This window comes from Genypterus blacodes, unplaced genomic scaffold (genome assembly GCF_046128005.1).
Source record: "Genypterus blacodes isolate CSIRO-AG114 ecotype Tasmania unplaced genomic scaffold, CSIRO-AGI_Gbla_v1 ptg000032l_1, whole genome shotgun sequence".
NCBI classification, from domain to species: domain Eukaryota; kingdom Metazoa; phylum Chordata; class Actinopteri; order Ophidiiformes; family Ophidiidae; genus Genypterus; species Genypterus blacodes.
Genome location: NW_027466845.1, coordinates 7044377 through 7060785, shown reverse-complemented (window position 1 = coordinate 7060785; position 16409 = coordinate 7044377). Strand labels below are relative to the sequence as shown.

Below are 16409 nucleotides of genomic sequence, written 5' to 3'. Positions count from 1 at the left end.
TTAATTACGAGTGTTTCCATTACTAGTGGATACAGTCTTTGTAGGTGAAAATATATAATTAACAGGAAATCACACCTGTTTTGTCATTTGTTTTGCAATTTGCATTTGCTGATTAGACGAGCTGCAAATTGTGTCCCCAATTATGAATGCAGCAACCTTATTATCCTGTTCTCCTGCTTGAATGTCGACCTGGTGCATATGAAACATCCTTTTATCACAGCTTTATTGCATCTAAACACACACACACACACACACACACACACACACACACACACACAAAGGCAAACATTTGATTTATTGCCGCATTAGAGAAATCTCTATCCCTGGGAGATAGAATGAGGGGAAAACAGGACAAACACAGAAGACCACCTGAGACCTGACACTGTCTCATCTGTCCACATTTGCAGAGAGGAGGAAGAAGAGGGGGGCAAAGGGAAATGAGAAAAAAGACAGAATGTTACAAAACACAGAGAAAAGGACAGAGAAGCAAAGAGAGCAACAGAAATCGGAGACAATAGAGAGAGAAAGCGAGCGAGTGGCTCTGGAAGAAGTGTTAGAAGTGATGCTCGACAGGAGGTGAAGTGGAGAGGAGAGGATGATAGTGATACTCAGAGAGGTGAGAAGATGATTAGAGAGAGAGAGGCTGGATGAGCTCTGAGGGTCCCATCACACACATCTGTCTGCTGGTCCCACAGGGGGGCTCGACCAGGCATCTGCTCGCTCACCTTCTCCTCTTCCACACAGGAACATCTGGCCCCTCGCACGGCCCATATGCCTCCTAACACAGGCCCCTCTGTCGCTCCAGCCCTCCAGCTCGCTTTCATTCCTCTCTCCTCTCTTCTCTTTCTCGTTGCCTTTGATGGGGTGCCGGGGGGGAGGGATTGGGGGGGCCCAAAGGCATCAAAGGAGACAGAACCATATAAGGAATATGTAAAAGATATGTGTTACCTCACAATTACAGCGGGAGAAATTCTTTTGCTCAAGCATCAGTGAATTGTTCAGTTCCGTTAGTGGCATTGTGACATAGAAGAAGAAACATAGATAAGAAATTAGGAATAAAATGTAATGAAATGTGAAAAAATTAAAAAGAGGTAAGGAACTTGAAGCATTACTTCCAGGTACTACATACATATGTACAAGACAAATGATAATAACATTGAACATGATAACATGCAAATACATGTTTCTCACTGACTGGTGGTCTGAAGTTTCAACATGTGAACTCCAAAATAACACAAGCCATTAAAATATGGTAATTTAGAGCAAAACAGAATAAAAAGACAGTTTGTCACATCGTCAGAGTCAAACTGTCTTCTTAAGACAGTAAAAATGGCGATAATTCACACTCAACGAGCAGGCATCACCCTCATAAACCACTCGACCACACCAGCATCTGTCTGATTAGGGGAGATGAAGTGCGTCGAACAGCATGTAAATCACATCTGGAAACCCATTGCACAACTGTCACTACACAACAGAGCAGAGAGATCCGGCCATCCAGAAAACAATGAGGCAATATGTCATTTACTGATCTATAAAATTATCCATACCTTATTGGAAATGTCTGTGTTTGTGTGACTCTTATGGTTCAGTGCCAGGGCGGTGTGTGTGTGTGTTATATTTATGTGGGTGACAGTGGGTGCAGACCCCTGTGTAATTACTGATCCACTCCAGTTAACCTGAGAGTCTGCGGAAGTGAATGAGCTTTGTTGAACACACACATGTACACAAACAAATCTGTTCACACACAATCAACCAGACGCAGATTTAATATGCACCCGATGCATCATAAACAAAGAGCACACACACACAGACACACCGCGGGAATTGAAGTGAAAAACACACACAGTCACACACCCGACCCGTCTATTCCTTCATTCCATCCACCTTCATACATAATACATGCAACCTTTGAGGAGAAACTGGTAAAAGAGAGAGGGCGGAAGACCGTGTGTGTGTGTGTATCCATGAATGTGTGTGTGTGTGTGTCAATCTGACAGAAACAGGCAGCATAACAAGTAGAAAGTTCCTCTTGTCATGAAAGAGGGGCCGGAGATGTCGTGAGCCGCTGCTTCTTCAGTCTCTCTCGTGCTCACCTCACACACACACACACACACACAGAAGCACGTGCGCACACACACACACACACACACACACACGCACACACACCCACACACAGTCTGTCAGTCAAAGCCGCCCTTTACCCTGTCTCACCACCTTGTCTCCTGCTGCCATTTCCCTGTGGAGCCAATCAGCAGCGAGCGGCTGGAAGACGGCTATGACTTTAGCCCAACAGAGAGGGCGAGAGAGAGAGGGAGAGAGAGGGAGAGAGAGAGAGAGAGAGAGAGAGAGAGAGAGAGAGAGAGAGAGAGAGAGAGAGAGAGTGAGAGAGAGAGGGAGAGGAAGAGTTGGAATGTGGCTTAAGGAGGAAGGAGAGTGTGGATGTAGGGATTACAACTGTAGAGCCGGAGGATGTGTGGAAATGAGAGGTGAAGGTAAAGTAGAGCAGAGCGCGCAAGGGGCTGAGGTGAAAAGAGCGACAATTAAGGACAAAAAAAGAGTGAAACAGAAGACAGCAAGCAGGCAAGAAAACAAGGAATGATGGAGTCATAACAGAGTCCAACTAGCCCCCCTAGTGGCAGTCATGTTCATTACACAATACAGTACAAAAACGGCCACACGGACTTGATTACATATTGATCATTGGTCTCAGCTGACATACAAGGGTCATCCTCAGGGGAACATGACTTGCTCGGTGAATGTGGACTTGTTTGTGAGGAACTGCAGATTTTAAGCCTGATGGCTGCAGGAGAGAAAGGGTCAAGAGGTCACGAGCTTTGGCACTGGGAATATCTCGCCCAGAGGCAGGATCAAGTCACAAGTCTCACGCACTAACTTCATGTGTGTGAGATTGGCCTGTGACAGCATGCAGCCCAACATGTTACAAGCATACATATCATGAATAACCAGTGCCACTGTCACCTAGCAACTACAAAAAGACCACAGGAAAACACAAAAACAAAAGCTCATTGCAACGTAACAAGCGTGTAGTTGGACAACAACGTCTCAAGCTTAGTCGCAATCTTTTACTTCTTCATCCTTTGATCCTGTTTGTCCCTTTGGAAGCCTCCCGCCCCCCCGAGTGTATTCGCTGTGGGTGCCTAGCAACAGTAGGCAAGTGTTGTGATGTCTTGAGGTGATTTGCTGCAATATTTGCGTTGGTGTCTTGATAGTGTTTACATAAAAGAACCCCTATGCCAGCCAACCATCTGGGATCCCATGCAGAAAACTCTAAATGCAGCTGTAAATGCGTGTTGTTGAATATTAAGGGTTCATAGTTTAGATAACCATCTTATAAAGAACATATCAGTCAGTCTATAGCCTCTGTAGCTCTCTGCTATTCATAGAGTTGTAGTTGGCTGAGTTACTTCAGTCTGCGTCTCTTTTTGCGCTTCCCTGGCCAGTTAGCTTCAAAACTAATCTGGATTTCTGCAGCTAACTCAAATATTCCAAATGAAAATACGTGACAGAATCCATAAAGTGATATGTTTTGGATGTTGTTTTGCTCCACCGGAACTTTTCATGTAACCTTCGGGGTCACTTGATCTCCTGTTGGCCTTTCGCTAGCTTAGCTCCCTTTGCGTGACGCTAGCAATAGCCATGTCAGTCACTTTACGCATTCTTTTCCCCACCCTTATTTTCCTCCCTCACTGGTGTGTGAGAGTGTGTGCGCTCCAGGTTTGGCTGTGTATCCCTTTATTAGCATATCAATGTGACAATCCTGCAGCTGTGGTGGGAACAAGCAGGTCACGCTGAGCCCTGGATCACAGACTTTAGCTAATTGTCTCATTGATATTCTCAGCAGGGCAAGAAAGTTTTTATATAAGCTGTGGTGCAAAGTCGTTGACCCACGAGTAAGCACATGCAAACACAGAGACATTTTGACAGGCGATGTCACACCATTTTTTAATTTAAAAAGCTCAACCACACACGCAAACACAAACAAGACAGAAACTGTTGGGACCTTCAGGAGGTCCTGCATGGTCAGGAATGACAGTGAATTCGTTCGTTATCTGATAGATACAGTTTATTAGCAGAAGAACATGGATGAGCAGAATTCCGGTTTCACAATGCACACAGCACAAGTCTGCAGGCAAGTGAACCCCGCCTTGTTGATCAGGGCAGCCTTTTATCCTCTTTCTGACTCCATTCTACCTTGATACTCTGGAATATAACTTTGGCCTTGCCTCTGATTCAGCAAATCAATGACGATTCTCGTTCATGCCTTGCGTACAGACTTGTGTTTCACAATATGTCATGTGTCCTTTTACATATGTTTGTACTTTGCACCTTTGGCTTTCCAAGAATACCGTTTAAACACAGCTCTATTATTTTCACACCTACGCCCTTTGCTACAGCTGTTGCTACAGGTGTGTTCTAGTTTGCAGCAAAGACGGTCTCTTGCGACATCCGGAGCAGATATCCTGTTATTCTGAACATTCTGCACAGAACTATGTGACAATACCTTTGCAGTTTCATGATATACTTTTCTAAGACATAGGCGTTGTCTCTTTAATAATGCAAGCTAATACATGTTAATAATAATAATACTTCAAAACCTGCATGAAGATACTGTACATCGACACCACACACAGAATCATAGAAAACACAACAGGTCCGTATGCGTAGAGGACGATAACAAACTGGTGCATTTGTGTCATTATTAACTTAAATTATACAATCTTGCAGCTTTTTACCTGAACTCTTCTGAGAACTTAAACACATTTTGTCACCCTGTAATGAAACTGTTTATTTTTTTAACTCAGCAACACCACTTTTCCAGTCTTTCACGTACAAGACAAATCATCTTGTTAGCTTGGCGTTCTCTGTACTTAAGGGTTGGACTGGGGACCAACTGGGCGCTTGTTGTTTGAAACGGAAATGCAAACTGAAAACTCTGGGCCTCAGTCTTTTGCCAGGACTCTTTGCTCTGTGTTTTCTCTATGTGCGTGCAGCTACGCAGGGAGGAAACAAACCCAGACGGGCTCCGGCTTTGGATGGATCATGTTTGCATGAGTCATTTCCAGTTGCTTGGCTTGACAGGCAGGCTTTCTAAATGAGATTTTTCTGTTGTTTGGTCGTGTCCTTTTATTTTCCTGACATTTGTGTGCATCCATACTTCACCGCAGCAATCATTTCCTGACGTTTCTTCCCCAGTTTACCCCCCCTGCTTTTTGTGCATGCCTGTATGTGTGTGTGTGTGTGTGTGTGTGTGTGTGTGTGTATGTATGAGAAGAGGCGAGACGGATGAAGTGGCTGTATCGACCATCTGACATTTCCACTGTTGACACTGGTCCTGTTTCAATAACACAGAATCACTCAGCCGTACATCAGGCCACATTCACATTCGCTCCACCAGCCTCTGTGCTCATTCCACATAGAAATAATCTTTAATTACCAAGAGTGGCATTCTATTCATCTTTATTGCAGTTTCTTACAGTGTGATGTGGGAGGAAAAGAACCAAACTGACCCTGAAAGCACCAGAACTCGCTGGCCACTTCATGAAACACCCGTGTACCTGTTCGCGCGCAATTATCCGAATAGCCAATCGCGTGGCAGCTTACAATCACCTTCAACTTCACATCGCTCTTGATCGCCAAACTGTTTTCTGATTGGTCATTGAGCAGGAAGTGAACCCCTCACCTGGAAAACGTGTGTTTGTTTGCTATTCCTCTCTCCGGGGGAAAAGATGCGCTCTGATGGAGACAAACTACCAAGTACAAGTATTTCTCTTCCGAAGACGCAGCAGGTAAGCTTGGTTCGATATTTATAACATTTATAAGCCTAGACACTTTATCAACACACTCTTTTTTATAGCATATATAGTCCAGCAGGTGAGTTGTATCGTTTATTGAGTCGGTTGCTCTTTCTTCAGAGGGACCCGAGTGCGATTGCGGTGCTCACATAGACCCAAACGAACCGATCTAGGGGGGGTAAACGCTCCCGGTTTCGGATTAAGGGCAAGGTCTGAATTTAGCCATAGACCGGAAAGGTTTAGAGTCGACCTCTGTCAGTCAAGATAATGAACCTTAATGTCAATACTACAGTCTGCAGTACTGAGGGACACTTCCCGTCTGATTGAGTGATTCCAATTGATTGAGGCAAAATGTTCTTTTATTGACAATAGTGTGCTCTCACTCTCTCCCTCACTCACTCACTCACTCACTCACTCACTCACACACGACACATGGCCCCTTGATGAGTGAAGGATTGCTTGTAATGAAGACATTGAGGCAGTGAAGACATTTTGTTGAGCATGTTCCACATTCAAATAAGATGAATATCAGGGACTTGAAGGTTTAAACTTGAGACTTGCTTGTGACCTGCACATGTGTGACCTACTCCCTCCTCTGTCACCCACATACACCCCTATTAGATGATTGTTTATAGTTGGTGATGTCAGCGTTGGATGTTCCTGATGCTGTTTCTCAGTCCAGCTGGAGGAAGATCACATTCCCACGTTAGAGACATTGAAAGGTCCCCAAACAATGATGGAATGAAGTGACCACACACAGACCCCTGACCATAGGCTCCTGATTAAACAGTCTGGTGTGGACATCTAGTGGCGGAAACGTGTCAAAGCAGAACCTGTGTGAGGCACCGAGAGGAAACGATACAAATCCACCTTGAAGACTTCAAACAGAATAGCAGACGTGGAAACGCTGCAGGTTGTTCTCACGCTTTTGGATGTCTTTTGGAGCATTTCAGCACAACCTTGAAGCCCCTCTCAGAGCAGCTCCAGTATGTGGACGGCCAGTAGGTGTGCAAGGCCTCCGAAAGGTCAAACGTGGAGATGATCCATGTAAGACGGGAACAATCGCACGTGAGCTGTTGGTTTGGACCTTGAAAGTGTGCAGATCGATACCTGAGAATAATCTGCTGTGTGTTGTGTTGTCTCCCGCCCCCTCTGGGTATAAAGAGCTCTCTGTTGTAGCCTGACGGTGAGTAATTCTCCAGTCTGTCTTGGCTCGGCTCTTTGGATTTGGGTCTCAGCTTGTTAGCTCGTTTGGCACGAGATCCTCGCAGTTCTGAAATTTAGCTCCCGAGCCAAGACGACTACGTCACCCAGAATCCCCAGTGGTGGCCATTACTCAAACCCAGTCCTGCAGAATAGACCCTGAGAAAGTGATTTCAACATTGCTGAGGGGGAACAGCTGCAGCGTTGAGGAGTGACACACCCCCCCTCCACCCCCCCTCGTTCTTCCTCTCCTTCGTCTCTCTCCTTTCTTTCTTCCATGATGTTTCATTTTCAGCGTTCCTTATTTCAGCCTCTCTATTTTTCTCAAAACATACTCTCTATCCCCATATGCCAATCTCTTACACTTACACTTACACACACACACACACACACACACACACACACACACACACACACACAGTGTATATACAAGCAAACACACAAGGGAGCCCAACTCTGAAAATACATTCCCAGGAATATTAGTCGCAGGAATTTGAATAGCCCCCTTTCACGTTTCAGCTTTGTGCAAAAAAATACGAGCATGCTGTTCTCTGACAGACTGGCACATGGTGTGTGTGTGTGTGCATGTGTGTGTGGGATCTCCATTTTATACAATATGTCACCACGAGGATATATTGAGGAATATAGAAGCTGGCATGTGTGAATTATGGTTAGAATGTATTTTCCTTGTTTTGTTATGTGTTAACTTTGGAGGTATCCAGCATTACAGTTGTGTGTGTGTGTGTTGGTAGTGTATATTTCTCCCTGCTTGACAACATACACTCATATGTATGAACCCAAACTACCATTCAGGTTAAGAAGGTGAGAAAATCTCTGTCTTCCCCTTTGTGTCTGTCTGTCTCCGTGTGTGTGTGCATGGCATTTGTGTTTGTGTACATGCTTGGTTGTGTGTGTGTGTGTGTCTGTGTGTCTGTGTGAGTGTGTGTAGAACCACATCTGGAAACAATAGCGCGGTAGATGCTGTCACTTTCCCTTTTCCTCAGGCTTTTGAGTCGGTTCTTAAACAAACACTCAATTCACTCACAGTAAATTACAGGAAGGCAATCTGAGCCGCAAGCTTAGATATTTGGACTGGCTCTCTCTCTCTCTCTCACACAGACACACACACACACACACACGCATGCAAACATAAATTTACATGCATCCATAACCATACACATATACACACAGTTACAATTTCACTCATGCTGGTAAATTACAGCGTAGTGTACATAAAGTAGAATTGTGAGACCTACAAACAATGAATTGTGACAGCATCAGTGTGTGTGTGTGTACTTCTATGGATGATTGCGCGCACATGTGTGTGTGTTGGGGGTTGGAGTTCAAAGTTGGTTTAATTGATGGTACAGTAGTGTTTACATAGTGTAATCACTGTGTTTCCACTGTGGCTTCAAAACAAATTTAGTGGTCAGGGAGCAATTCTCCTTCTAACCCAAAGCAAAGTTGCACAAAATCCCACTGCAAGACGCATCAGGACAGGAGCAGAGCTGAGCTGAGGGGTCAGACCAGCGCTCGTATCTGATCAGACAATAGGGGGCAGCATCGCTCAACTCAGGAGGCCAAAGACAATTAGTAAGCAGCAAACACTTTCAAAACTCAATCATTCAGATTTGGATCCCTCACTGAACCAAACCAGCTTGATCCACTTCCCACTGTCTCTCTCACACCCACACACCACACACACACACACACACACACACACACACACACACACACACACACACACACACACACACACACACACACACACACACACACACACACACACACACACACACACACACACACACACACACACACACACACACACACACACACACACACACACACACAGTCAACGCGTTGAAAACCAAAAAGTTTTTATTTAACTTCTGATACAAAAGTGTATTTAAATAACAAACATGTTTTACATTTGTCACATTTTTTACAAGGATAAATTAGCAATTGTCTTATAATACACTGATGACATCATCATCAAAACAGGAGGGGGGGGGGGGGTCCTATAAAAAAGGAACGGAGTTGCAGAGCTCACAGGCACAGATCTGAGTTGGTGATATGACCTCCAACACTTTGATTCGTATCCAGGGCTTTTTGCAAACGTGTATGTGACCGACGTGTGTGTGCGTGTGAGGCACGGCGACTCCGAGACGTCACCTGAGGCTCGATCTTATCATACGAGGACTCGTCCAAACATTCGGGGTAAAACTGCATTAACCAGGAGGCCGGGCAGGTCAGCGGGTAATTTAATTCACTTTAAATCAATGTGGTGTTTGTTTGACTTTGTTAATGTAATAAGGACACGGCGGCTCAGTCTCACACACACACACACACACACCCGCGCATATCTGCTCCATTTATGAACTTAGCTTTTTAAACAAAACAACAAAAAGCATGACGGGCTGTGTGAGGCACTGTGCGGTGCAAAACAAAGAATGCAGAAATGATTCAAACCCTTGTTACTCTGCTCAAATATATATTTATATATAAAAATAACATAACATGACACACACTCCAGTTCTCCCATGTCCAAAGACACGCAGGGAACCGTGCTATAGGTAAGATTGTCAGGCAAATAGACTGCAGACAGGTGCAGCTATCCGAACGCAGCAGTCACATGGATCAGGACCATGGATAACATCATGTCGTTAAAGCTACAGTATATCCTACATATATCCTAAATGGATATTAAAATGCCCTCAGAGTGATATTACCAACTTCAGAGGGAGAGGATGAAAGGAAAGCTCTATCGCAGTTTTTGTAAAAGTCTTGATGGATAGAATATTTTCCGTTTTTTTGTTGTCTGGGAAATGAGCCACGGTGCTGTCAGGAGAAGCAGACGGGCAGGGGGCCAGTGAGACCATCGCCAGGACAGACAGACAGACAGGCAAGACAGGGAGACAGACAATTAAGCTCCTGTCATAAATGGATATGTGTGTTTTTGTTGCATATCACAGTGATCTCATCAGCGTGTAGGTGAATCTGCGTTGATTGTATAGAACTGACACACACACACGCATACACACATTTCGTGACAGCGTGTGTGTCTTTTGGCAACTGATTGTCGAATAAACCTCTTAATTCCATCTACTGCCTCTCTGGTCCCGTGTTTGGAGAAGAGGGCAGGGAAATAATTTCATTTCCTGAATTTCACGGTAACTCAAGAACACGAAGCGGCGCTTCCAAGAAAAAAAGGCGGACAATCGCCGGGTCTGAGCTGCCCTGCTCATGGGCTGCATAAGGGAGAGGGACACAGAGCTACATTTCCCTCCCAGGCGCCTTATTGCTTCCAAGTTGAAGGTTCAGGCAACAGCTGGTGAAACTCCCAGAGAATGTGTGATTTGCTCTAAGCAGGTTTCATAATTTGACGTGTATGACTCGTGACGAGCACAGACGCTTCACATGTTGCTTCTAGTTATAGTGCGTTACAGCTGAGAGGTGGTTTCCTAAAAGTATCTGAGCAAGAAATCACCCAAATGAAGTTTGTAACACGCGGCGAGGCCACATTTTGATCCAATTGTCCTTCATTTTCCATTTTGATTTCTCTTCTCTTCTCTGTAATTCCCACAGGGACGTCTGATGCTTTAGGGGAAACCTCAGTCTACACCTGTAAAGTATCTGCACCAGGCCCCTCCAGTGTTAAATCCAAAACTTCAAAAGACCCGAAAAAGACACAATGGCATTGGTTCAGTCTCTTCTGCCGAGGAGAGACGGCGGTAGACGGCTCGGTGGCGCCCCCTCCTGGATTATGCTTCCTTAACCCTTTCCCCTTTTACATCCTCGCTCCATCTCAGTGGAAGTCTAACGGAGGTAGAGAGGACACTGCTGCTACGTATGTACATGATAGACCGCCGCCATTGTGCCGAGAGGAACTCCCGCTTTTGCCTCTACGTCAAAACGTCACTCTCCCTCTCTTGTCCGCTCTCCATCTTCTGAGTTTCTGGAGGGAGAGAAGCGAGTGAGGTCCGTTCCCGTGACTTCTCTCTCCTCTTTTGTTTCCATCCACAGTTCCTTCAGACCACCGTCTCGTTGCCCTTCCCCGGTTTGATCCAGCCCTCGCCCGGCGCCCTTTTGCCCCCTCGACTCGCCCTGCCATCCCTGAGTAGGCGGGCGGAGCAGCGCTGCCAGGTGTGGAGCGTCTTTGCTGACCAGATCCACATGCCTGACGTGATGCCCACCAGCAACGACATGAAGATCCGCAGCATCTCTGATGCCACGTAAGAGTCCCGGGTGCTGGCCCTGAAGTCGCCCCAGTGCGAGAGCTGGTAGAGGTAACAGCCGATGACGGTCGACGCTGGGACGGTGTAGAGGACCGAGAAGACGCCGATCTTCACCATTAAACGCTCTAGCTTGTCCGTCTTGGCGCCGTCCTTCTGCAGGTTGGAGCGGATCTTGAAGAGAGCCACCAGGCCGGCACAGATGAACAAAGTGCCTGAGGTGCAGAAGAGGAAGAGTTACAGTCTGAAATGAGCACTGTGTGAAGGTGTTGTCATGGCGCCATCGTCATATAGTGGGTCATAAAGCAAAGATCTGAGTGGAGCATTACGATGATGTGACGACATTGTTTTATTGCCCATAGAACAAAGCAATTACAAATCACACGGTGCTAAAAATGAATCAACAAACATCCTGTAAGTGTGTGATTACCTATGAGCAGGTACGTGGCCAACGGTGCCACCACGAAGCCCGTCAGCGCCTCCTGCTGCTGGTTGCCGACGTAGCACAGCCCCGTAAGGTCGTCGGCGTCCACCAGCCTCATGATGAGGATGACGATGGTCTTCACGGCGGGGATGGCCCAGGCGGCGATGTGGAAGTAGGAGCTGTGCATCTCAATGGCTTCATGGCCCCACTTCAGACCAGCAGCCAAGAACCAGGTCAGCGTCAGGATCACCCACCTAGAGAGAGAGAGAGAGAGCTACAAGTTAATACACACAGCTTGGACAATAAGATCAGAGGCTGGTATGATGAACATTGTGTGTTTTGTGTGTGTACCAACCAGAGCGAGGAAGCCATGCCAAAGAAATAGAGCAAGAGGAAGACGATGGCACAGCCGGTGCTCTTTAACCCCTCTTGCACTAAAATTGGTACCGCTGCTTCTTCCAGGTCGCAGGAAACTCGTTCCCTCCCCAGAGTCAAACGCACCTGCAGGGAAAAATAGAAGAAGAAGGAGAAGAAGAGAGAGGTTGAGCTTGACAAGATAGAAGACAAATCGATTCCACTTTCTCACTCTACATCATCCCGAATCTCCCACTTACCAGGTAGGCGACACTGTACAGGTTACAGCACATGGAGAGGAAGATGATGGGTCGCTCAGGGTAGGAGAAGCGCTGTGAGTCCAGCAGGAAGGTCATGACGGTCAGAGTGGTGGAGAGGAAGCACAGCACGGCCCACACGGCCATCCAGGCGTCGGTGAAGACTTTGGCGCCGCGCCTGTACAGGCCGCTGTCGTAGCCGCACTGCAGCGCGCAGCTGTGGCTCCGCCTCACCCAGGCGTACTGGTCGGGCGCCGATCCCAGGGCCTGGCACTCCTCCTCCTGTGGCGGGAGAGAGCGGACGGAGTGGTACGGGGCCTCGTCGTCCCCCGGGCCCTCCATGCACATGTGGTTGTGGTCGTTTTGAGGAGGGAAGCGGCTGCAGTTGAGCATCTGAGCAGGAGAGATGACAGGAGAGGAGAGGGGTTAACCTGTGAGCTCGCTGAACGGCTCATGTTATTTGCTGACGTGTGTGATGTGATGACACTCACCTCAGGCCAGATGAAGCCAAACTCACTGAGCACAGGGAGACACTTTCTCTTGACGGACAGGCACATGCTCCCGCACGGACCGATGGGGATCGGAACTTTGTCGGTGCACATCGGCACATAGACCGAACACAGGAAGAACTGCAGGGAAATGGAGACAGCCGGTTAGATTTCACACACTATCTGTTTATATTTACACCTTTACATACAGTACATAACGAGCAAATGTGCATTGACTTGTCCATACATGAAATGAACAGAGGCTGCTTTTAGAGACATAGAAGTCATATCAAGTGTTGTGAGTTGCATTTAGATTAGAACCGGTTCAACAAGTTCAACAATCGACCAACATGCATGTTTAGCATATTGTAATGTATGTGTCATTCTAATATGTGACATAAAAGCACTTCGGCCAAATCAAGCTTGGTTTGAAAAGTAAGAATCCCATTTAAATAAACCAGGACACCCTTACACATATTTTGCACACGGCAAAGTAGTATTGGCCAATCATATCTGTCTGTACAGTCTGTCAGCTGTAACTTCTATAACAATGGTGTTTGTTTGAATTCGTGTGAAAGAGAAGGAAACAGATGTGATGTGAGGAGAGATAAGACTGAACAAGTCACGTCAGTTTGCTCTTTCCTCTGTGACTCCTTCTTTCATTATGCTCTAATGCCATCACACACCTGCCTCCTTTCTTTTTCAAACGCACCGCATCATTTCGGCTCTCGCTTTCCTCTTCTAATGGGGAAACACGAGGCAACGCGGCCGCCCCTAACCGCTCCAAGGTCCCACATGTGGCCCTGCATCTTTAAAAGCGACCCGTGGCTTGAACAACACGGAGGGCATGTGCCATGTAATGCTGCGTAATCCTCACCTAATCCAAGGCTCAGTTCCTTCTGTCCCATGGCTACGGTTTTGAAATAGATATCCGAGTTATGAGTTATGAAGATGCTGAACAGGCTGAAGTCACATTTGACAGTCTGACGTGACAGCAATATGAGGAAAGAAGAAGCTCTTGCGCAACTGCCAACCGCGGTTAAATCTGTGTGTGGACATTATAAACAAGCGGTGTGTGGTTTGTGATATGCAAACACATCACAACACATTTGACTCTGCTACTTTCAGATAAGGAGCGGCTGATGTCCTGATGATAAAAGGAGCCGCCTTCATCGACTGAAATACAAGCTGGGAATCAACCTCTGAGCCCGGCCCAGATGAAACCTGGAGGTGTCAAGGTTGGGAAGCACTCACACACACACACACACGGGGAGGGGAAGCATTATGTAAAGCTTTGGGACTGTAGGGAATCCTTTTGTAATGTAAAATGAAGATGGATGCATATGTGTCCTCGTCGGCCGGGGCTGTGGAAATGACCGAGGGTCGAAAGTCTTGCATAATGTTGATTTGACTCATTCCCCAAGACAATTTGTTCCTGAATTAGGTGATTTGTGTTTTTGGACTGTGGGGATTGAATCCAATTTATAGTTAACTGTTATAGAATTGTATCATAATGGTTTCCTCTTGTTATCCACTGAAAGATTTATCATTTCATCAACCCATCTTACACACACACACACACACACACACACACACACACACACACAGAATACAATTGTAACTTCTCGCAGGGGTTCCTTCGTATAGTTACTTCAGAAAGTGTTAATTCTAAAGTCAGCTGTCCCTGTGCTGAAATGTGAAAATTTAAAATCACAGCTGTCCTAAATAATATCATAATCCTCAGAATCCAATCTTCTTAACGTTTAACCCAAACAACAACAACAGAACAATAGCAGCAGCCGAATGAATGAAAGTGTTTGTTTCTGTGTGTGTGTCGGCCTGTACAGGAGTCCAGAAAGGCACATTGAGATTCTATTACACGCAATCAGTTTTCCTCTGCCGTTTCTCCCGGTGTGTTAAGTATATCCTGCCTGTGACAGCAGTGTAACATATTCTGGGTGTTTTCCCCAACTGTTGGTAACCTGAGTGCTGCCACTTCACTGCTAAAAGCCGCTCCAGTTACCAGTCAGGAAGCCTCCCATTAGAGCAAATGTTAGGGGATACGGTTTCCCTTTCCTCCCCCTTAGAGGGAGAGGGAGAGAGAGAGTGTGTGTGTGTATGTGGTGGGGGGAACTAATCTTAGGGGACGTTTTTGAGCCAGGCCAGAAAGTTTGGCTTTACCCAACAGTTGCTCTGCTCTGCCCATCTCTCTCTCTCTCTCACACACACACACTCCCTCTCTCTTGCATACATTAATCTAGTAACAACAAACGGGTTATAAAGCCAAGAAAAGAAACACATCAAGACTCCATTAAGCATAGGCTGACATTTGCATTTCCAATCCCACCTCCCCTCCCCTCCCCTCAGCAGGCATCTTGATCACCCGCATTTAAACAATATCTCACCTAAACCCATGTCCCTCTTTAACACGGAGCATGACGCTAAATCAGTGTGTGTGAGTGTGAAGACACTGAGGGGCATCATTGTGAGCGGGAGGACACTCAGCTGTTGGTGTGCGGGACATGAACTGTCCAGAATGTCCCAGAGACAAACGGGGACACTGCAAGGATGCGGGGCCATGGGTTCGATTCTGTACTGGATAAACTTCTCCATCGTCACTCAACACACACACGCACGCACACACAGATATAGCAGAGTATCCGGACCCAGGATGCCATCAGAGTATTGGATCACTGCGCCCTAAATGTGTGCATATAAATGCAACCCCGGCCATTAATAACACACTCTCTCAGATCTACTCTATTCTAGTCTCAGCATGAACTCGTGTTTGTGTGTGTGTGTGTCGGCTCCGTTACCTTGAGTTGACTGGAGCAGCCGTACTCGATGAGCGGCGTGAACGTGGTCAGCTGCAGCTCCGCGTCCGACTGCAGCACGTTGCCCACCAGGTTGGGCATCTTGGTGACGTTGTAGCCGAGACCCTGGCACATGCCGATGCGGATCGGATCGCAGGTCATCTCCTCCACCTCGTCGCCGAACGCGCACGCCAACCGGATCCGAGCCATCAGCCCGGACAGGAGGAGCAGCGCGCCCCAGGGCGAGCTCATCATCCCGGGCATCGCTCAACCTGGATCCCCCCTCTCCCCGAAAGCCCCACAGACACGCGCGCGCGTATCCTCCGCGTTATCTTCCAAAAGTGTGCAAACAGCAGCGCGAGGGAGACTAAAGTATCCAACTCTGTGCCATTCAACAGGTCAAACAATCCAAAAGAGTCATTTCGACATTTACGCGTCAGTTAAAAGTCGGAATAATGGTGGGAAACATCCAGGACTCGTTCTTACGTCCGGCCCCCCGTGCAGGCGGAGAGCAGTGTGGTTTTGCGCGTCGGGTCGCGAAAGTCCAGTGCTAAACTTTCCCATGGCCGAGGAGAGAGAGAGGATTTGGGCTACTCCGAAGGAAGGCGCCGGCCAATAAGCTCGCAGGAGTAGAGCTCCGTCGACCAACCACAGAGCAGAAGGCGGAACCCGGACGAAATCGGACCGTCTCCACCTTTCCCTTTCTTCTCTATCCTGTCTCCTTGATTCCTTACCTCCACTCACCTTTTTCTACACTTCTCCTCCATCTCTTCTCTCTGATTCCTCTCCCCTTTCTGTAAAGTGAATCAGCGAGCGTAC

At 46.9% G+C, this 16409-nt stretch overlaps 1 protein-coding gene across 1 annotated transcript; it reads right to left on the bottom strand.

Annotated features, from left to right (window-relative positions):
• Positions 1-8915: 8915 nt before the first annotated feature.
• Positions 8916-16132, bottom strand: fzd4 (frizzled class receptor 4). The gene is made up of 6 exons (XM_076146409.1): positions 15594-16132; positions 12781-12918; positions 12293-12682; positions 12034-12179; positions 11685-11932; positions 8916-11469 (listed from the first exon to the last, which is right to left on the bottom strand). The coding sequence occupies exons 1-6, from the start codon at positions 15852-15854 to the stop codon at positions 11051-11053; spliced, it is 1602 nt and encodes a 533-aa protein (XP_076002524.1). The 5' UTR covers positions 15855-16132; the 3' UTR covers positions 8916-11050.
• Positions 16133-16409: the final 277 nt, after the last annotated feature.